The sequence below is a fragment of the Cannabis sativa genome, chromosome X (assembly GCF_029168945.1).
Source record: "Cannabis sativa cultivar Pink pepper isolate KNU-18-1 chromosome X, ASM2916894v1, whole genome shotgun sequence".
NCBI classification, from domain to species: Eukaryota; Viridiplantae; Streptophyta; class Magnoliopsida; order Rosales; family Cannabaceae; genus Cannabis; species Cannabis sativa.
Genome location: NC_083610.1, coordinates 76,423,689 through 76,446,480, shown reverse-complemented (window position 1 = coordinate 76,446,480; position 22,792 = coordinate 76,423,689). Strand labels below are relative to the sequence as shown.

Below are 22,792 nucleotides of genomic sequence, written 5' to 3'. Positions count from 1 at the left end.
AGGCGAGGACGAGAACATGGATCCCCAACTTAGGGAATCAAACACAAATGTAGGGTCGGTAGAAGAACTGGAAGAAGTGGAAATTGACCCAAATATCCCGACCAGGAAACTCAAAATTGGTAAGGGTTTGTTGCTCGAAATAAAATTAGCTTTAATAAAATTTCTATTAGCTTTAATAAAATTTCTGAGAGCAAACCTAGATATTTTTCGCCTGGTCACATGAGGATATGGTCGGTATTGATCCAACTATAATGTCTCACGCCCTAAACATTGACCCAAACTTTCATCCCGTCCAAAAAATAAGAAGACTACTGGACAAAGAACGAGCGCAAGCACTGAAAGAAGAGGTAGAGAGACTGCGTGAAAATGAGTTCATCATTGAAGCTTTCTACCCGGCTTGGGTAGCTAACCCCATACTAGTACCCAAGCCTAAAAAATAATGGCGAGTATGTATTGATTTTACCGATCTCAATAAGGCGTGCCCCAAGGACTATTTTCTACTTCCAAGAATTAATCAGCTCGTGGATGCAATGGTCGGGCATGAAATCCTGAGCTTCATGGATTCCTATTCGGGGTATAACCAAATCAGAATGCATCCACTAGACCAAGAACATACAAGTTTCCGAATAGATATGGGTCTGTACTATTACAAGGGTATGCCATTCGGTTTGTAGAATGTTGGAACTACCAGAGACTCGTAAATAAAATGTTTAAAGACCAGATCGAACAAAATATGGAGGTATATGTGGATGATATGCTCGTCAAATCCAGGAATGCTGGGGGGAACATAAAGGATCTAGATGAATGCTTCAAAAATCTCAGAAAATACAACATGAAACTCAATCCCTTAAAATGTTCTTTTGGGGTCAGCTCGGGTAAGTTTCTTGGTTTTTTATCAATGCTCAGGGAGAAGAAGCTAATTCAGAGAAAATAAAAGCCCTCCTAGATATGAAATTGCCAACAAAGACAAAGGAAGTCCAAAGCTTAACTGGTCGGAAAGATGCACTCAGTAGATTAGTTTCGAAGTCAACAGACAAGTGTGTTCCTTTCTTCAACATCCTCCGAGGTAATAAAAAGTTGGAATGGACAGAGGAATGCGAGAATGCTTTCAAAGAATTAAAAAGACTACTTGCAAAACTTCCCATATTCTCAAAATCCCTAGACGAAGAAGAATTAGGAATATACTTAGTTGTCACCGAATATGCTGTAAGCGTCGTGCTGATAAGAGAAGAAAACAATGCTCATCGTCTAGTCTAATATATCAGCAAAAGACTCGTTGAAGCTGAAGGACGATATCCTTTAATAGAGAAGCTCACTTACTCCATAATCTTAGCAACAAGGAAGTTAAGGCCCTATTTCTAGGCTCACCCTGTTCGGGTATACACTGACCATCCATTACGCCAAGTATTACAAAAGCTTGATGCCTCTGGGCGGTTACTTAAATGGGTGATAGAGGTGGGTCAGTACGAAATAATCTTTCAACCTCGAACAGCAGTTAAGGGACAGGCCTTAGCAGACTTTGTGGTTAAGTACACAGGCAAAATAAGGGACAACCCGGAGCCAGTGCAAGAACCCCTACCAGAAAACAACGAAGACCGACCTACCTAGAAATTGCACGTGGATGGGTTAGCCACAGACCAACTTTCTGGTGCAAGAATTGCCCTTGTCACACCTGGGGAGCAACACCTGCATGGAGCAGTAAAATTTAGATTCAAGGCCTCCAACAATGAAGCAGAATATGAAGCCCTCATTACTGGACTAAAACTTACTCAGGAGGTGCATGCCGAATACATTGAGGTCTATAGTGATTAACAGTTGGTAGTGAATCATGTTTCAGGAGAGTACGAGGCCCGGGGAGAGAAAATAATGGCCTATCTAAGCAAGATAGAAGACATGCTTGCACAATTCAAAGGTTACACCTCAGGAAAATTCCAAGAGAAGAAAACACAACTGCTGATGCTTTAGCCTGGCTTGCGAGCACCACAGTAACAGATAAGGCCAACCTAGTCCCAATCCAGTAACAGATAAGGCCAACCTAGTCCCAATCCAATTCTTAGAAGAACCCACTATCAATTATGCGGAAGAAATCAAAATGATAAACACGACACCAAACTGGATGACACCCATAGCAGCCTACCTCAACACTGGAGAACTTCCAAATGACAGTTTGAAGCTCAAAAGATGGTGAGGAAAGCTGCACGGTACATCATAGTAGAAGGTGTGATGTATAGAAGAGGTTTCTCCATGCCATTACTTAGATGTGTAACAAAAGAAGAAGTTGAACAACTCCTGTCTGAAGTGCATGATGGATTCTGTGGCAACTATGTACCAGGATAAAGCATATCAAAGAAAATACTAAGGCAAGGATATTTCTGGCCGACAATAATAGAAGATTCAAAGGCCTACGTAAAGAAATGTGACAAATGCCAGAGATTTTTGAAGATCCCCCGCGCACCGCCCAACGAGCTAATTCAGATGCAAAGTCCTTGGCCTTTGGCTATTTGGGGAATAGATCTGATCGGAAAATTGCCCAAGAGCAAGGGCAGAGTACAGTATGCAGTGGTCGCAGTTGATTATTTTACAAAGTGGACGGAAGCCAAGCCTTTAGCAATGATCACATCTAAAAAATATTGAACTTTGTGGTGAAAAACATAATATGTCGGTTTGGGCTCCCGCACAAGATCGTTTCGGACAATGGCAAATAGTTTGACAGCCAGATTTCATGGAATCATAAAAAGTTTCTTCGCAGTAGCACACCCTCAGTCAAATGGTCAGGTCAAAGCAGTCAACAAGACACTCAAAGACACCATGAAAAAACGACTTGAAGAAACTAAAGGGAACTGGCCGGAGTAACTACCATAAGTATTGTGGTCACACCAAACAATAGAGAAAACAACAACCGGGCAAGCACCATTTGCTTGGCCTATGTTTATGAAGCCATGTTGCCCGTGGAATTAGAGTCTCTGTCCCACAGAAGATTGACCTACGATCAAGAAGCTAATCGTGCCCTTTTGGCAGGATCACTTGACGAGATTGAAGAAAAACGAGCTTCAGCAAACTTAAAGCTAGTAGCACAACAGCTAAAGGTAGCTCGGTACTTCAACAAGCAAGTGAGGGCAAGAAAATTTTTTGTGGGAGATATGGTCCTCAGAAGAGTATTCTTGAACACAAAAGAGACCATGGTTGGTGTGCTCGGGCCTAATTGGGAAGGACCATATCAGGTGGTCGAAGTCACAGACTCTGGAGCATATAAGGCAGGGCGATATGACAAAAATATCAAGTTCGTTCTAGTACAAAGGTATTGGAATGGGGAACATTTGAGGAAATACTACCAGTAAGTGTACAAGGTCTGATGACCACTTTAAGTACACAATGCTAGAAGATTTACTCTTAAGTAGATGGCCTTCTGGGCGGATCCCGCTAAAAGGTTTAGATAAAATGACTAGTACTCAGGTCAGATGACCATCTTTAAAGTACAGTTTTTAAAGTGCAATTGTTTTATGTTTAAATTAGCTAAAGATCAGTTAGATCATATAATAGCTTTCATAATTCAATAAATGTAAGTTACTATGGTAACAAAATTGTTCTGACCAATAAATGAATAAAGATATTAATTATCATTCTAATTGTGTCAATTAATTTTATAGCAAGTTATGAATTTACCATCAAAATGTGTACAAAGGGTCTGCTCGAACTCACAAGCCGAACAGACAAAAATTAAACTAATAAAATACAAGTGACCAAGAGTCATAAGTCTGCTCAATCACTTGGGGGCAACTATACCCGTACAAAGCATTGGTAAATAACAAGCTCAAAAAAAAACATAGCAGTTTGCACGTGCAATTACTAAAACAAGGGAAAATATTCATTTAAAAAAAAAAAAGATGACAAAAGCACGATATAAACCCGAGATTAAAGGCTGCCCGGTCAGCTAGCTGTCTCAAAATAAAATGAAAAATTACCAAGTTTAAAGACCGCTTGGTCGGTCATATTGTATTTAACAAAGGCCCATGGGCCGAACAAATAAAAAAAAAGAAGAAAAGAGAGGTTCACACAGCAGGAGTCCCAGGTTCTTTGTACATATCGACTTGGTCATTAGAGGTTGGGGTCTCGGTGTTCTGGTTAGTCAGAGCTGTGGAATTGGCTGCCTTAGGGTTATCTTTTGCTGCCTGGCCCGCACGGTAAATAAGATATGCCTCTTTGGTATCACTGAGGTAATCAAAGTTTCCTTCTGGGTTAGCCTTCCAGAATTCGTAGAAAACCTCCAGGGCGACAGACTCTAATTTTCGACCTCCTTCAAAAGCTCTTCCTCCCTCGTCTGCCTGGATTTGACGTCCTCTTCCAAGTTCGTCTCATCCGTGGTTAAATTTGCGAGAAGAGTACGGAGACCCTCCCTCTCATCCTTGAGATCATTGACCTCCTAGGACAGAACCTCGTTATCCGCCTCGACCTAGGCGGTAAATGGCATCTCCTGAATCTCCTTCTTCAGCTCCTCGACTCGATTATTGGCGGCTAGAATTTTTTCTTCACCTCACCCAGCTCTGCCATTACGACCTCGACCTCCTTGGTCGCATCCACCTCCTTCTACAAATTGGTAGTGGTGGTGATAGTTTTCAGGGCAGTAGACTTGGCTCGGGAGTATGTGTAAGTCATCTTCAAATTGAGCTGCATAGGAAAAGATTAAAACTTGCACGGGCAAAAATACAAGATAAAAACCAAAGGAGAAATACGTACTCGGGTTGCCTCCTTCAGGAGCCCGCCCATCAGAAGCTCCACAGACATCTCGTCCCCTTCGAACAGCTGGTCGTTCATCTCAGGAAGTAGCCGATCTTGGTAGTGCTGAAGCATCTCCTTGCCCTTCTTGGTCTCAGGGTTCAACATGATAGGAGTGTTTGAGGGCCTGGGCGGGCCAGACCCTTCCGTGCTACCTCCCTTGGCACCTTTGGACTTGGGGGCCTTCTTGGTTGGTGGCTCCACCTCGGACACCACCTCCTCAGAGAGGTCGATAGGAGACTCGACCGAGCTCTTATCCTTGTGTGGTATCTCCTTCGACGGTATCTCATTTCCCTTTGATCGTTTGGGCAGAGGGGTCTGGCCGGAGCTGTCACCCGACCTCTTCTTCAGAGCCTGGAACACCTTCTGAGACATAGCTGCATATGAACAAAACAAGAAGGTTAGAAACAAGTGTGAGATAAGCCAAGTCAGATGACAATTAAATATGAGTTAAAATATCATGCATGTTGGCAGGAGCATTCTCCCGAACAAGCAAAGATGGAGGCTCATCATCTGAAGAGTCTTCTTGTTCCTGCTCCGTCAGAACGGCTTTTCCCTTTCCTACCACTGGGGTGGATTGGCGAGCAGGTCTTTCAGGCTCCTCCCTAATCTTGAGAGACCGTTCAACAAGTGCTTGGCTTCTTGGATGGGCCTTCTTCCTCTTTTTGCTCGGAGTCTCCTATTTGGGTACAATCTCTTGTTCGGGCTCAACCTTTTTTGCTTTCTTCACAGCCTTTGGTACAAAATTGGCTGGAAAAAGTTTATACTTGACAAAATTAGCCTCGAAAGTGAAGAGAGAGATGTTTCGTGCAGCAGGAAGCATTTGAAGAATCTTTTGTGCCCTCTTCTTGAGCTCCAATGTGAACGGAGGGCGGCAGTAGGATGACACATGCTGAAAACTGGTGTGGACAGTGTCCATTCCCTTGACAAAGTAGTATTCGTCCACAAAGTACCCTATCTTAGTCACCTCAGTAGTCGTGGTGCCCGTCAACCATTTCTTCTCGATCTGAGAAAAATAGAAGTATCCTGACCTGTTCTGCTTAGGACTTGACTTCAGATCAAAGAGCCAATTGGTATCATGCGGGGACGGCTCACCGCATCCTTGTGAGGCATAGAGAACGAATAGGGCATATAAGTAATTGATGCCCTTGGGACCATGGGCCTATATAATCGAGCTTCCAATAAGCAGATTTAGAATTTACCAAGTAAATCCTCTAACTTATTAATTCCTCCTTGCACTACTATAGATTTAAAATTCCACTCTCAATTATATAGAGCGCTCTATATGTTCCATGATATAGATACGGTATGAAATTATTCATCGTTCTAATCCCAATAATCAATGATCCTTTATAGATGATTTACATCGAGTAAGGATAAATTTACCGTTTTACCCTCAATGTATTTTATTTTTATAACACTTAACTTCCTATAAATGACATTTCAGTAAACTAATACAATCACTGAAATAAGAGCTCTTCCATTTATCTCTATTAAGCCAAGCTCGAAGAAAATTATCATTTCACTTCTATGTCTAGATAGAAGCTATAGATTCTATATCTATGATTAGCGCTCTCACTTAATTGTACTATCATGTTCCCAAGATGTAAGTGTTCGCCCGTATGAGTTTTAACGAACAACTCAAAGAACATAAATAACACTCTTAAGATCGAACCTAACCATATTAGGATTAAGATCTTTTGATCTAAGATCAACGAGTGATATTGACTTAGAAAGATACAATGCTAAGATTATAATATCTTTACCAAGATCAATATCGTCCCAGTCTAACGTATACTCCATACATCCAATACTAGCATACTTTGCCAATGTCCTAGAAAGAACATAACACTTATCCAAGGTGTAAGTAAACTTTATTGCCTTTGCTACCTTCTGATGAACCAGAATCCCTTTCAAACTTTCTCTCCACAATCCAAAGCCCCCTATTGATCTTCTTGAGTTCAAATCTAGATGAGCTACTCATCTTTAAATCACGATCAATCTTAGATGAGTCTCGGTCTCTTCTTTCGGATCATGAACACTAACTCTGATTTGTTAGAAATTCTATCTCAACAACAACATCAAGACTCATCTAAAACACACACGAATTGATCAAAAATTCATAGAAATCAAACACCAAAATAGAATTGAAATTAATCAATCATGAATAAAAAATTAAATTGAAGAGGGAGACAAGATTTATCTTGGTTCTGGTCCTAAAAATCAAATCGATTCCTAACCATTAGGGGTGTTCACAAAGTATCCGATCCAATCCAATCCGCACGATCCAATCCAATCCAATCCGCAAAATGTGGATATCCGCACTTGTGCGGATTGGATTGGATTGAAAAATCTAAAATCCGCACTTGTGCGGATTGGATGTTGTTTGACCTCAAAAAGTAACCGATCCAATCCAATCCGCACTTAAATATATATTTTTAAAAAATTATAATATGTAATATATATTAATTAAAAAAAAAAAACACAAACTTCTAATTTCTTAATCTTTTTTAGTAATATATTGAGTTGGTGTATTTTATTTATTTTGTAATAAAAAATACAAGAAAAATAATTCTTATTCACATAGACACATACACATAAAGTTTAAATATATATATACTAGCTTATTTATTTTAATAATTAGATACATATATATATTTTAGTGTAAATCTAAAGATAAGTATATATATATATATATTGATATATATGTATATTGGTTTAATTTGTATATAAATAGAGATAGAAATAGATTAGTATTGGAGATTAAGAAACAATAGTCTTTTTTTAATTTTTTTTTCTATGAAATATTAAATAATTTATTATTAAAAAAGTAACCGATCCAAAATAACCGATCCAATCCGCACTATTGCGGATTGGATTGGATTGGATTTAAACTCTTATGCGGATCGGATTGGATCCAAAATATGAAATCCGCACTTAGTGCGGATTGGATGTTGTTTGACCAAAAAAGTGCGGATTGGATCGGATGAACACCCCTACTAACCATACTCCAGCTTAAAGCCATTATCATTAATCCACTATAAACAAGTTTGAGTCAGTACAACACTAATGGCAGAGGTCTTAGCAGACCCTCTGAAATCACACTAGAAGAGTAGTAACAGTCCTTCAACCCCATGTGTTTCCCCTTTGAGTTCTTAGTCACAAAGAACTCTATCACTCTCTCACTAATACTCTTTGCCTCTCTCATTAGATTGCACGTCTTTTCTTTGAAATGGGACTTTGAGCTATATATAGCACAACTCATACACAAGGAAAGGCAAATTGTTTGTAACAGGATAAAGAGTTAGGATTTGAGTTGTCTAAACTTAGTTGAACCAGTTTTAACTAACTTACCAAATAATTAGTTATGTTAGTTAATCTGTTGAAGGATAAACTTCCATATATATTTATAAAGTTGTAACAGAACAAATTAACTGATAATACACATTAAAAATCAGGTCTGAAGTCTTTTTATCCATGCTGATGTTTTCCCAACTTGCTGCATATAAAGCAATTCAAATTTTCTCGCAAATTTCAAACTATCCTTGATATATTTAATCTCATTAATGTACATGGCCAATTTTAATTTCAAAGTATCCTTAGTTTATTTAGAGCACATTGTAAGGTTTTTTAAAAGGTGATCTGATCCACTGTTGTTGGATGTGTTTGCATGGGCGTGATCGGTTTACCTTCTTATGCCATTTATGTTGGGTGGCGTTTGGTTGGAAGTAATGAAATGGAATGAAAATGAAACAATTTTCATTTTATTCCCTTGTTTAGTTGCTTTTTAAAATATTGGAATGTCATTCCAATAAAATGTCCTTTCCACCATTTTGGTAGAATGATTATTCTATTTTGAAATGGAAGAAAGATCATTCCAACATGAGAAAATATTCCAATAGAATTTGTTTTATATGTTCGAGTGAGGAGTGCTTTCCACTATTCCATTGACTTGTGGTTTAGTTGTTAAAAGAATAAGAACAATCATACCTACGTACTAACATTTTGGTGTGTAAAAAAAAGTGTTGAAATGACTACAGAGCACAGATAGACAGAAATCTCATATTGAGACCAAAAAAAATTCTCAATCCACGCTTAGTTCATTTACTAGTAAAAAAAATTATGTATGAATTATTCTAATCCTGTCTTCCACATGAAGCAGTTATCGCAAATCTTATGTGCATATGAAAGGGAAGGGAGAAAAAAACAGCAATCCAAGAAACCTCTATGCTCTGGTCACAGTAGCACAGTTAAGAAGAGAAGAGAAGCCTCCTGAAAAGCCTGTACTAGGAAATTGCCAGTAAAAACTAAAAATAAGTTAGTAAACAAGGCTCTTCATCATGAAATTGTTGGATTTTATATAAATATATTTTTAAATATCAAATGTTTATTTGCTACTTCTTTATTGAGAAAGTAACTCAAACTTTATGATTTGATAGAATTATCTCTAGAAAGTGTGGGTGAATTAAATACCTCTAATCAAAGGCATATGGATCATCTGCGTATGGATCCAAAGACCCTTCTCTAAACAGATCACCTAGGTTCGGAGGAGGTAAATGAGATCCGTCCTTGACTCCCTGCATAAGCCATGAAAATTTTGCACTCAAAATTCAGTTCTATTTCTGTGTATATCTTGGTTTTTAACAGTATTTCTTTTCTTTAAATTCTAATCTACTTCAAGCATCAAAAGTTATTTCCAAGTCAGTAAACAAAAATAAGCTCTCTACGTTCCTACATCAAACAAGCTCCAGAGAACCCCACTAGTAATAAGCAAAGAAAAACAAAGTAACTAACACGTACGGTGAGCCAGGGCTCATTTTCCAATCAAGATTAAGTTATAGGCTCTATTTAGAGAGCACGGAACTTCCTGTTATTCTATCTAGAAGAAAATGGCATAATCAAAAGTACTACCTGACAATCTAATATTCAGCTAGATTCCAACAATAGGTTCTTAAAAGGAAAAAATAGAATCTCATTACAGATTTCACCTTGATAAGATTCCTTGGAGTGTTTACTTTTGGAGTGTTCATCTTTTTACGTTTTCTGGGATCCTGATACAGCATTAAGCAAAAATACTGTATTATAAGATAAATTTACTCATTTCATGTATGTAAGCTTTGTCATGGTAACCAAGTGCCTACCTCAAACATGACAGTACTCTTTGTTTTCCTCCGTTTTGTAATTGTCCTTCCATTAGAAGTTTCAACTTCATATTCGTGATGAGTAACCTGCAGAACTATGAAGTGAGTCTCAAAGCGAAGCATCATATATGAGCTCAATTAAATATCATTTGCAGCTATACCAAACTTCTGAACCACCATTTAAGAGTATACTTCTAGTAAAAAATCAATTACAGAATTGCTTGCCTTCTTATGATGTTTTGGAATACTCAACACACTTCCCGCGGTTGGATTCTCTACTTTCTTCAACATCTTTGATACCGGTGTTTGTGTTGCTCTCAAGTATGAAGAATCCTGAGAAAAAAGGAAATTGATTTTAAAAATAGTGAAATTAGAAGGAGATATTTTACACAAGGTGATGTTGCAAATTGATCGCTTGTTTCTGTTTTCACCTTCTCTTCATTGTCAGGTCTTACTAGAGTATGTTGACTTCTTTTCGCACCAGCAGAATTCTTGATATGAATTGAGGAAACAGAGTAATCCTGAAGAGAAAAAGAAGTTTAAAAGATTATGAAAATGTAACAGGTAGGTAATAGAAGGAAAAAATTCAAATTTAGTTCTAAAAAAATACAGCTCCATAAAAATCTTCAACAAAATAAAGATGTGTAGGGTAATTTCATCTGAAAATTTATGTAGTATCGAGCTCCATTGTTATGTAAATGTGAGCACTTGAGAGAAAGGGAGAGAGCTTCCAATTCTAAAGAGAAACCTTTTTCGAGTTTACTTCTTGGTCCTCTTGTAGTTTATCGCCCATCACTCTCCACTGCAACTGCAGTAAAGCCCTCTGTTGGTCCTCCTGCGCTTACAAGCAAAATTAATACAAAGCAGTGATCATGATGTTATATCATGTCCGAGGAAAGTTCTTACTCTGGATTTCTGAAGATCCAACTCATCTTGAAGCTTTCTACATTCATCTTCAAGCTGACACCTCAAAGTGTCCATCTGCGCTTCATACTCTTTCCTCAGTGTTGTCATTCTCTGATCATATTACAACTAATTAGCTACTGAAGCAAACTTCGTTTTAAAATTGAACCTCTCCAACTAAATATGAATAGCATGTACCTCTTTCAGTTCACCTTCAGCTTGAAGTTGAGAACGTTTTAGTTCTTCACTGTGATTGGCTTTAAGACTCAGCTCTTTACGATCATAATCCTGCTGAATGCGACTTACCTAGATACGCACAAGATGGAAATGAAATCATAACAGTACACATCAGTGTGCAGAAAAAACAAGATCAGAAAACTGTATCGGATGTAGCTCAGAAACATTTTCCGAACGCCATTTGTTTCGGTTGGATAAGTTTGCATACCACATAAGGTTTATGATTTAAATGGTGAATAATTAAGAATGAATGAAATCTACTAGATCCATTAAATAGGTTAATCCGTGTGGCTGCTCAGCATATTCATACAATTTTTACTCCTTAAGCGAAAGAAAAAGATTGCCAGTGTCCTTTGTCAAAATACCTCTAGGAAAATAAACAAAGATCTTTGTGCTGCACCATAAAGAAGAATGTGCCATTGGAAAAATGATATTTAGCAAGTTAACAATATTAGGCTTGCACCACTTTTTTAGGCATACCAGAGAAGCATGTTCCTCCTGGACACGCATCAGGTACTGTCTTGATTCTTCTTTACATTCAGCAACTGTTTTATCACATTTTGCTTCCAATTCTCCAGTAATGTTTTCTACCTGAAGGTTCAAAAGTATGAAAAGCATGATTCACTATTAAAAATGTGGAAAGAGATTATGAAACAGGCTTACCTTTTCCTTTTCCATGTTGATAATTTCTAACTTCTCTGCCTCATACTTCTTCTGGATGTCATTAATTGCCTAATCCAATTCCATATTGAGTCAATCCAAAGGTATTTGTACAGCTTACAGAGGCTTGATAATGATATTTTAGTAAATAATAAGATACAAGACCTGATCATTCCTCTGAGATAATTCTTTCAAATGTCTTGATAATTCTAGCTGTTTACTTTCTAACATAACATCATATTGCTTTCTAGCTTCTGCTAGTCTACTTTCAGCAGTAGCCAACAACACCTGATTCTGCATTAACCGACAGAATCTCTTCAGTAATGAAATATTATAGGACTCACAAAATAATATGCCAAAGCTGTTTATAGAACCTCTGTAAATTGTTCTTCCAGTTTAGTCTCTCGTTCTTTATATTGCAAAATGAGCCTTTCCTTTTCCTCTATGATGTTACGAAGTTGCTCTACTTGTTTCTCCAGTAAGCTTATGTGCTCCTCTCGTTTCTCTCCCTCTTTTTGCAGAATATCTATTTCATCGACTTTTTTCTGCATCTCTGCTTGTAATTTTTCTGTGTTATCTTTATTTTCATTTTCTAATGCTGAAAATTTTAGCAGTAGTTCTTGCTGCAAGATCATAAAATAACCTTAGTTTAAAAACTTTGTATGTTAGGAACTTCCATAGATGAGTTGAGAAAATTGCTAACCAGTTTATTCTCTGATGACCTTGAACTTTCCGAAAGAGTTTCAACTTGCAATTCTAATGTGGAAATCAGCTTCTCTGACTCGATCTTCTTTGAGACCAGACTTTCTGCTTCAGACTCCAAATTCTGGATCCTCTCCCTGGCTATATTGCCTTCCTCAGAAAGCTGTGCCATGATAGACTCTTGAACTTTCTGAAGCTCAATGACCTTATTGTTTAAGTCCTGATTTCCCAACTGCAATGCATTCTTCTCTGATGATATGAGTAAGAACTTATCATTAAGTTGATCATACTGTCTCTTAGCATGCTTGCTAGCAAGGTCCCTCTCCTCCTGGACCAACTTGAAGCAAGAGTTGTAAAGATAGTTTAGCTGATCAAACTTATCTAAAACAGTCAAACTTTGTTTATCCACTTCAACCAACAGGGAACTGAACACATGGATAAGAGCTTCAAGATTCTTTATCTCAAGGAAGGACGTATCTAATCTTTTAGCAAGATCCTCCTTCAGCAATTGAACATCACTCTTTTCTTTCTCCAGGTTGTCCCTCAGGGTTAGCAAGTGATTAATATGATCTTCTTTTAACTTCAACTCAAGCTTTACATCGCTCAACTTAGAGTTCAAGCTTTCTGCAATCAATCTATTAGCTGCTACAGTTGTTTCAAAGTTCTTTATCATGGCATCTGTAGGTGAATAGAAAGAGGGTTGTAAAATAAATTCATTAGATAATAAAAAGGAACACACGGAATTAATGACATCAGATTTACAATTTCTGAAATTCACTCATCATGATAAAAGATGCAAGCCTCCAGTTCCAGTGAAAAAAGATACTATTCTCAGTATCTATTGCAAAACATAAATCTATGTGATATCCCCCTCCCTCCCTCCCTCCCCCCATGTACAAAACTTATGGGATGAACAGGGTCTAGTAGAATAACATTTCATTTCATTTGCTTCTAACATTTCATTTCCCTGCCCAAGGAGATCAAAGGAAGCCAACCATCTTACGACAAAAGTATGAGACTGAGAAAAATGTACTATATAGCAGACATTATTTGAGTGGAAACACAATCACAAAAAAAGAAAGAAATAACATCAAAAATATGAGGACCTTACCCCAGATTTCTTATATCCAGGGAAAAATCCTTTACTCTCTAAACATTAAACAAGAATGACTCACATGCAAAGAAAATGTGTATAAGCAAACTACATCCAATTTTCTTTTAACATAAAAATATGTATAACAAGTAACTAGGCTTGAAGTGTAGAAGAATAATTAAGAAAATCCTACAATGTATGTATAATGGGCGATTTTAATGATGTTCTAGCAAAGGAAGAAAGAATCGGAAACAAGGTTAGGTACTATCCTGATTCGGCATTTGGGGATTGTGTTCATCAATGTCAGTTGGATGATATTAAAACCAGTGGGAATTTCTTTACTTGGTCAAATAAACAGCAAGGTGGAGACAGAATCTTTTCTAAGATTGATCGAGTATTAGCTAATCAGGCTTGGTTGAATAGATATGAATTTGCTGAAGTGATTTATCTGAATGAAGGGATTTTTGATCATTCCCCGGGGGTTCTTACCATTCATCCGATTGCTAGTACTGGCAAGAAGCCTTTCAAATATTTTCGCATGTGGCGGTCTCATACAAAATATGAAAGTCTTCTTCGTGAGTGCTGGAGTCGAAATCTTAGTGGCTCTCCCATGTTTCAACTTGTCTCAAAGCTCAAGCAGTTTAAACTGATGTTAAAGGAGCTGAATAAGGAGGGATTCAATAATTTGCAGGCAATAGTCACCAGATATCAGCATGAGCTTGATGGCTTGCAATCGGAAGTGCACCAGCAGCCTCTAAATTCTACTTTGCTTGCGCAGGAGAGTGAGATAAGGGTTAAATTGATCGAAGCACAGAAAAATTATGCCTCATTCCTTCAGCAGAAAGCTAAATCGGCTTGGATTCAGGATGGAGATGCAAACACAGCTTTCTTTCATTCTAGTATCAAGCAGAGATTGAGGCAGAATAGAATTATTTCTATAGAGCTGGAGGATGGATCTAGAACTCATGACCCGAATCATATTACAGCAGCCTTCCTTGAGTTTTATAAAAAGTTGCTTGGATCAAATGTGGACAATAGAAGGAAGGTGCATCCAGGGGTTCTTGCAAAAGGTCCTAGGCTCTCTGAGGAGCAGAAAAACATGTTGCTTCAGGATTTTTCTAAAGAAGAAGTGAAAGCAGCTGTCTTTAGTATTCCTGGAAATAAATCGCCCGGACCGGATGGCTTCTCGAGCTTTTTCTATCAGGATAATTGGGACTACATTGGAGAGGAGGTTTCTAATGCTGTGCTGTCATTCTTGGAGTCAGGTAATATATTAAAAGAGATAAATTCTACAATTATTACTTTGATTCCTAAGATCAAATGCCCCAATAATGTTAAGGATTTTAGACCAATAGCTTGTTGTAATGTTATTTATAAGATTGCAACCAAGCTTTTGAGTTCTAGAATCCGAAATATCTTGCCTCAAATAATCTCTCCTTCCCAAGGAGGTTTTATTAAGGGAAGATATATTGGGCATAATATCATGATTTGTCAGGACTTGGTTAGACATTATGAAAGGAAGGCAAATAAACCAAGTTGTATGATAAAATTAGACCTCCAGAAGGCTTATGACACTGTTGAATGGGACTTTCTTGAAGAAATGCTTGTTGGACTTGATTTTCCCTTCTCATTTGTGCAGCTTATTATGCAATGTGTTAGAACTCCTAAATTCTCTCTTATGTTCAATGGATCTTTACATGGATTCTTTGAATCTAAGAGAGGACTTAGGCAAGGAGATCCTATGTCACCTCTTTTGTTTGTTCTAGGCATGGAATATTTGTCTAGATTGATGAAGAAGATTGGGGAGAAGAGTGACTTTAAATTTCATAATGGCTGCTCAAAAATCAAACTTAATCACCTTGCTTTTGCGGATGATGTGCTATTATTTTGTAATGGAGACATGAGGAGTATCAACTATATGCTACAGGCATTGAAGCTATTCTCAAGAACATCTGGTTTATGCCCGAATGCTTCCAAAACGGCTTGCTACTGTAGTAATATGTCTCAAAGAGAAGTCCAACAATTGCTGGCTGTTTCGGGCTTCCAAAAGCAGGTATTGCCTTTCACTTATTTGGGGATCCCAATCTCTTCTAAAAAGCTATCTGGAAAGGACTGTGAATTACTTGCTGAAAAAATGACAGCTAGAATCAAGAGTTGGAGTACGAGAAACTTGTCTTTTGCAGGTAGAATAACTCTAATAAACTCGGTACTCATTGCCATTCAAGCGTATTGGAGTCAAATGATGATTCTCCCAAATAAGATCCTGAAAAACATTGAGGCTATTTGTAGAGCATTTCTTTGGAAAGGGCAAGCTACTTTCCAAGGAGGTGGTGCGGTAGCTTGGGATAATGTTTGTCTCTCAAAAAAGGAGGGGGGCTTGGGTATTAAAAGACTTGAAGAGTGGAATAGGGCTGCTATGTGTAAGTACATGTGGGCTATTGCAAACCAACAAGAAAGTTTGTGGTTGAGATGGGTACATAGTGTATATATCAAAAGAGAACCTTGGTGGAGTTACAATGCTTCTATCCATTCGAGTTGGTATTGGAGGAAGCTTGTAACTCTTAAGGAACATCTAAAAACCATCCAGAACCCGAGGGAGTTCCAAGAGAAAAAATATGTGATTTCTGCAGGTTATGATTTGCTCAAGCCACAGCATGATAAAGTTCCTTGGAGTAGAGAAGTTTGGGCAAGACTAAACATTCCTAAACATAGTGTGATTCTTTGGTTGGCTGTATTGAACAGATTAAAGACAAAGGAAAGGTTGGCCAAGTTTGGCATGCAAATTGATAACAGGTGCCGATTATGCAATGATCATTCAGAGGATACACACCATTTATTTTTCACTTGTTCCTTTGCTGGAAACTGTCTACAGGCAGCCAAAAGATGGCTGGTTTGGGGCACGGCTGCCATTGAGCTTCCTTTGATATTGAGATGGATAAGGAAAGCTAAGATAAGTAAGTTTAGGAAGAATGTGTTGGCTGCTGTAATTGCAGGTCTGGTGTATAGCATTTGGGAGGCTAGAAACAAGCTTGAATGGCAAAATGAGCAGCCGGATTGTGTGAAAATCATGGAGGCTGTTCGGTGGAGAATTAAGACTCGGGTGACTATGTTTTTGCCTAAGAAGTTGAGTTGTAAAGATAGGGATTGGTTTTATGGATTGTAATTTTGTAAATACAATATTTGTATAGATTAATTCATTGAGGCTCTTTCTTGGGGTGCTCTTAGGATGTAAAGTGTTTTGTGCAATATAATTTCCTGATTCATCAAAAAAAAAAAAAAATAACTTAAACAGACAACAAAAGTAACATTAATATCTATTCATTTAAATGGTAATACTATAAATATTTATATATATACATATATATATATATACAGATATTTGAAATCAATTCATAATAAGAAGAAAAACAAAAAATGAAATGGCAATTTAGAGTACAAAGAATAACTGAGGTATAATACTATGAATCTTACCACCGACTTCAACATACCATATCAAGTTTATTATAAGGCTCAAGCATGAAGCACGTGCATAATTTGTTCAACTTCAACATTCAAGAACCAAAGTCTAATATATTTGATTGAATCTTCAAGAAAGGGAAGACTCAATTATGAAGCACGTGCTATATTGCCTAACAGTAATGATGTTTTTATTCCAATTCAAATTCTCCAAAACACTAATCACAACATTGCAGCCTAATAAAAGTTCCATGATAAGAAATGTGACCATAACTATCCACTGAAATTTTGCCTACCTTGCATTGTAAAAAGAGTAACCACACAAACAACAATTAAGTTAAGTTGCATCCAGATAGAAACTATGTCTGAAATCTCAAAAACTTATTTTTCGTCTTTTTGTTGCTTTTCTAAAAGAAATCTCAACCATGATAGAATTGTACCTTTTTCATCTATGAGATTAGTCGTTCTGCATTGTTCATCTCTGTAAAACTTATCCATTTCTTCTTTCTCAATTTTTAGATCTTCAAACTCCTTTTCACCTGCCATTAGTATTCGCAGATTATAGTATCGAATATATTTTAGTAGTCGAAATCTGCAGTCTCTTGTTATTTATAAATGGATCAGTAATCAAATTTAGTATTGTAAGCAGCAGCTATACACGATACAATGCATCATCCATGTGTATTTGACATCCAATAACTTTTGCAAGATAGAGGGAGCAAGAAAACTCACGTTTTTTAATAGTTTCCTCTGCAGTATCTAATTTTAAAGACAGACCATTCATTAGCTGATTCAAATCATCAAGAACATTTGCATTTGCAGACAGTTTGCCTTCAAATAACTCCTTATCTTTCTCAGCTATTAAAAGAAGGAAACTACAATTAGCATTCTTTTTCTTTCAATAACATTAAACTCGTAATAAAAACAGAATAGGAAAAACAGAGCTCCAAATATATTGTATGTACCATCATGGACTTGACTGGCTAATTGCTTTAAAGTTTCAGAGAGTTGATCGCACAGTGCTTTCGTAGAAGAAAATTTAGATTCTAAGCCATTCCACAGCTTCTCATCTTCTTTCTGTTTCACCTTGAGTTTAGCATTTTCATTAAACGCATTCTGTAACTTTTCTTCTAACGCACGGATGTGCTCCATCGATTTTTTCAGTTTATTGTTCTGCATTTAAATAGTTTATTAAATCACCATCAGTAATATCTACATCACTACATCTTCAGCCTCCCATAGAAAAAAGGAAGAATACCAAACCCTAACGATCATACATTGGTAAAAAATTCTTGTGTGCGTAATGAGACAGACATTGAGCTTGATCGAACAAATTAAACGAAAGCACCGACAGACACAGGGAGAAACAAAGAGAGGTACCGCCATGTCTAGATCAGTCTTCACGGAAGCTTGCTCTTTCACCAGTTTCTCTAAAATAAAAATATCCGACGAAACAGTGTAAGGAAATTTCCAAATTTTCAGAGAAAATCAGCCAAACAACCAACAATTCCCAGATAAAAATAGAACCTGCAGTGATCTTCAAATTCGTAAAGCTTCCCGAAGATATTGAATCCGTAGGCTGCCGAGAAGAGAATGAGAAGGTCTTTGCAGTACCAGAGACCGATCCGGTGAGCGACTTCAAATGATCCAAGCTTCTCATGGTTGGAAACCCTAGCTTCTGCATTTTCAAAATTTGATCGCATGCAAAGAAAAACGAGAAAGAAAACCTTGAAATTTGTACGGTGAGCTCTGACCCCGTAGCTCTGGGAGTGCGAGCATTGGAGTCTCAGATATTAAACGTAGTTGAAATGAATTGGCGCCAACCTGACCCTGCTATTTTTTTTTTTTTTTTTTGAGAAATTTGACTATTATTATAAATTAAAAGTGATTTACAACTTACTCACAAAAAAAAAAAAAATCATTTACAACAACAACCGAGAAAATAGAATAGATATTATAAATATTAATAACTAGAAAACATACCGCGCTTCACCTGCGTTATATTTTATTTAGTGATAATTAACTTATAAAATTATATTTAAATTCAAAATTTGATAATATTTTATAATTTCTTTTAATAATATGAGTAATTCTTCTAATATTTTTTTTACTTTTAATAATTAATAAAAAAAAATTTATTTTTACATTTTAAACTATTTTTTTTTTTTTGTATTTTTACAAAAACATTTTAATAGACTTATTTAATTTTAATCTTTTATAATCTATATATCTATTATAGAGAAAATATATTATAAATATAGAGAGAAAATAAATACCAACAAAAAATCGAAACTAATGAATAAATCATACATAATTCGAAGTTATTGACGATGGTGAAGTACTGTGGACATCAAAAAAAAGTCTATATGTCTTCAAATTATCGAGAATTATTTTGATAAGTACTGAGATATTAAGAATAAATAGATCATATTAACAATAATTAGTAATCTACCAAAAAAAAATATTATAGAATATAGAAAGAAAAGAAATACCAATAGAAAATCGAGTTCTTGATGTTGTCCATTAATATCATTGTTATTGCTCATTATTCTTTGAGGTACTCTAAACAAACAAAAGAAAAAAAATTAAAAAAAAAATAGAATTAGAGAAAGATTGTGCACTAAAAAATAAAAGAAAATAAAAAAAAATAGAAAAAAATAAAAAAAAAGAAAGAAAAAGGTGAGAGAGTGAGAGAGATAATACATATATATAGGGATATGATTTTGTCCCGTGATGTACTTTCACGGAATGTATTCTGTGGTACATTAGATGGGTCTCAGGGTACATTAAATGTGTGGTCGGGTACGTTTTTACTTTTTAATCCTAATTATCCCTAGATCAATCTCAGCCGTCAGATCAAATAACTTCCTCATCTGACGGTTGTCGTACATCACGGATTACAATCCGTGAAAGTACAATAACGGGACAAAATCATATCCCTATATATATAATAAATTAATAAAGATTTAAATTTAACATTAGATATTTTAGTTTTTTTAAAATGTATATATTTTAGATATGTTATTAATTAATTAATTATAATATTTTTCTTAATTAATTGATTAATTGATTCATTAATATTTATAAATTGAATAAAAAATTTAAAAGTGAAATAATTAAGGAGAGATCAAAAAAGCCTATTAGGAGTGATTATAGAGTGTCACATCACCGCCTCATACTTCTCTTTTATATATATATATATAGATAGGTAGATGTCCAAATCTTTTATTTATTACCATTAATTGTAATCAACATTCCTCTTTTTTCTTAGTTTCTTAATATTTGACTCTCCTATTTGTATAAATAGGGGTTCACCCCATTGGAATAAACAACTGATAAATTCTCATTCTCTTTCTCTCTTCATCTTCTTCTTCTTTTCTTCTTACTTATTTTATATTATTCTATATTATTTTATAACACGTTATCAGCACGAGTCTCTGCCCAAGCTTCAAGCATGAGTCACTGCCCAAGTCCCAATGTAAGTATCTTGTTAAAGTTCTTGAATTGTTTCAAAATCAAGATACACTAAATATATATTTATATATATATACTCATTTGACTGAAACAATTTCAAGAATCATTTGTTTTCCTTTTGTTTTTATCTATATATCTATATATTATATATGTATGTATATGTTTTTATATATTTATTATAAAAACATATATACTCAAAATCAAGATATATCTATATGTATGTATATTTGTTTTCCAATGTAAGTATCTTGTTAAAGTTCTTGAATTGTTTCAAAATCAAGATACACTAAATATATATTTATATATATATACTCATTTGACTGAAACAATTTCAAGAATCATTTGTTTTCCTTTTGTTTTTATCTATATATCTATATATTATATATGTATGTATATGTTTTTATATATTTATTATTGATTTCATATATATATATATATATATTATGTTCTTATCATTCATAATATTTACAATATATGTGTGTCTATGATATGATAGAGAAAATTTATATAAATTATACATATATCCAGAAAATTATGTATCCTCGATAAAATATTGCATATATCCTAAAGATTGTGCATCTTCGATAAAATATTGCATATATCCTGAAGATTATGCATCCTCAATAAAATATTGCATATATCCTAATGATTATGCGTCCTCAATAAAATCTTGCATATATCCTGAAGATTATGCAAACGTAATATTCATTATATAGTTGATGGATATATAATGAAAGAGATGAATACATATTTATATATATGTTCTTGTATTTTTTGAGGACAATGAAAAGTAATCTAATATCGATATAGATTTTGACAAACATTTCCTGAAATAAATGTTTTATATTTGTCGAAAAAAAAATGATTGTATTTATGTGAATACAACTAAAGAATCATTAAAAATGATTATTATTGATGCAATTTTATAGTGGGTTTTGAATACCCAAAAAGAATGTTAAGAAAATTGCATTTGTAAAGTCCTTTTTTGGCAAGTTAGTTGACAAAATATTTTTTCATGGTAAGATTGTTTTGCATTGTTGTGAAAATTGTATACGCAAGTGCACGCAATCGTTAACAAGTAATAAAGTGATAAATCGAGTATTGTATCCACAGGGATTAAAAATTGGAAATTGATTTATAAAACTAATTACTCACAAATTGGTTTCAACAAAAATAAAATAAAGTGATGAGAATATGTAAAAAAATTAACAAACACAAACTACGAAGAAAACAAGCTAGAATTATTAAATTGGCCTAAAAATGCAAAGTTGATATAATGGTGCTAATGAGTATTGTTGTAAATTGATAATGTCAACTAGGAATTTAAAATGTCATAATCCTTTTTCCAAAGTGTTTATGGTTTAATTCTCTAATTAATTAACATATTCCTATGCCCAATTAATTTAAGAATATCAATTTAAGTACAATTCCTTCAAGTCATACAAGGTAAATAGCATATTCCTATGCCATTTACAAATCACATTTTTCCAAAGTGATATTCATGAATCATTCAAGCAATTCCACTAACCCTATTTTTTCCAAAATTAAGATTAGCTAGTACCTACTAATGGTGATCAAGCAAAAGTAAGCAATTGCACAATAAACACACTTGAATGAACAAAATCAATTCACTAAAACATAGCAACAAAATATCAAATCACAATTTAAGTCAAGAAAATAATTCTAGCAAAAAGAAAATTAACTCATAATAGATTGTGCAAAAATTACAAAATTTAAAAGAAAAGAAAGATAGAAATAAAAACCCATTTAGAGCTTGTCACAAGACTCTAAGTTTCTTCTCCAAATTGCTCTTCTTCTTCCTCTTGATTTTTGCCAATCTCAAAATTAAAAATGCTAAATTAAAACCCTAAATAAAACTATCTCTCTCTCTCTTTTCTTGTTTTTTTTTTTCTCTTTTTCTTCTTTTTCTTCATTTTTCTTCTTTTCTTCACTGTCAGCCGCCTCCTCTTCTCTAATTCTCTTTTTTCACCCCAATTAGGGTACCAAAGTTTACCCTAATTGGAAATCCCAATCATCTCCCACTTGTCCTTCATTTTCCACATGTTTGTTGAGTCAATAGCCAAATTCTGCCACCTCAGCTCGTTTTTCTTTTCATTAAAGCCAGCTGGACTATCTGCCAAAATAAACTTACTGGGCTGACAAATTGCTACGCGATGATTGCTATAGCAATGCCAGTCAGCAATAATCATTTTTCTGCTCCTTTTTCTCCTTGTCCCAAACATTTCCAAATACCTATTCTTGTATTTTTTCTGCTTAAAACACATACAAACAACAACATAAGTCCATCTAACACTTACTAACACACACACACTTCCATTTATTACAAAGACAC

The 22,792-nt window shown here is 35.3% G+C and overlaps 1 protein-coding gene across 3 annotated transcripts; it reads right to left on the bottom strand.

Annotated features, from left to right (window-relative positions):
- Window positions 1–8,823: 8,823 nt before the first annotated feature.
- On the bottom strand, window positions 8,824–18,858 carry LOC115699159 (synaptonemal complex protein 1). 3 transcript variants are annotated; one of them, XM_030626420.2, is made up of 19 exons: window positions 18,493–18,858; window positions 18,346–18,395; window positions 17,931–18,138; window positions 17,698–17,823; window positions 17,406–17,504; window positions 12,418–13,094; window positions 12,089–12,337; window positions 11,880–12,008; window positions 11,718–11,786; window positions 11,535–11,645; window positions 11,016–11,123; window positions 10,821–10,931; window positions 10,663–10,749; window positions 10,346–10,435; window positions 10,140–10,247; window positions 9,915–10,001; window positions 9,762–9,824; window positions 9,247–9,350; window positions 8,824–9,054 (listed from the first exon to the last, which is right to left on the bottom strand). In XM_030626420.2, exons 1-18 carry the CDS (start codon window positions 18,647–18,649, stop codon window positions 9,249–9,251), a joined length of 2,631 nt encoding a protein of 876 aa, XP_030482280.2. In that variant the 5' UTR covers window positions 18,650–18,858; the 3' UTR covers window positions 8,824–9,054; window positions 9,247–9,248. The 3 variants fall into 3 exon arrangements, with proteins under 3 accessions (XP_030482280.2, XP_030482289.2, XP_030482304.2); XM_030626429.2 differs by having other exon boundaries at window positions 8,824–9,080; window positions 18,493–18,813; XM_030626444.2 differs by having other exon boundaries at window positions 18,243–18,395; window positions 18,493–18,592.
- Between the last annotated feature and the right edge of the window lie 3,934 nt (window positions 18,859–22,792).

Coding starts and splice junctions, on each gene's coding strand:
- LOC115699159 (XM_030626420.2), bottom strand. CDS start 18,649: ATGCAGAAGCTAGGGTTTCCAACCATGAGAAGCTTGGATCATTTGAAG. Junction 11,124..11,534: donor AGGAGGAACATGCTTCTCTG/GTATGCCTAAAA, acceptor GTGCGTATCTAG/GTAAGTCGCATTCAGCAGGA. Junction 10,248..10,345: donor GACCTGACAATGAAGAGAAG/GTGAAAACAGAA, acceptor CTTTTTTCTCAG/GATTCTTCATACTTGAGAGC.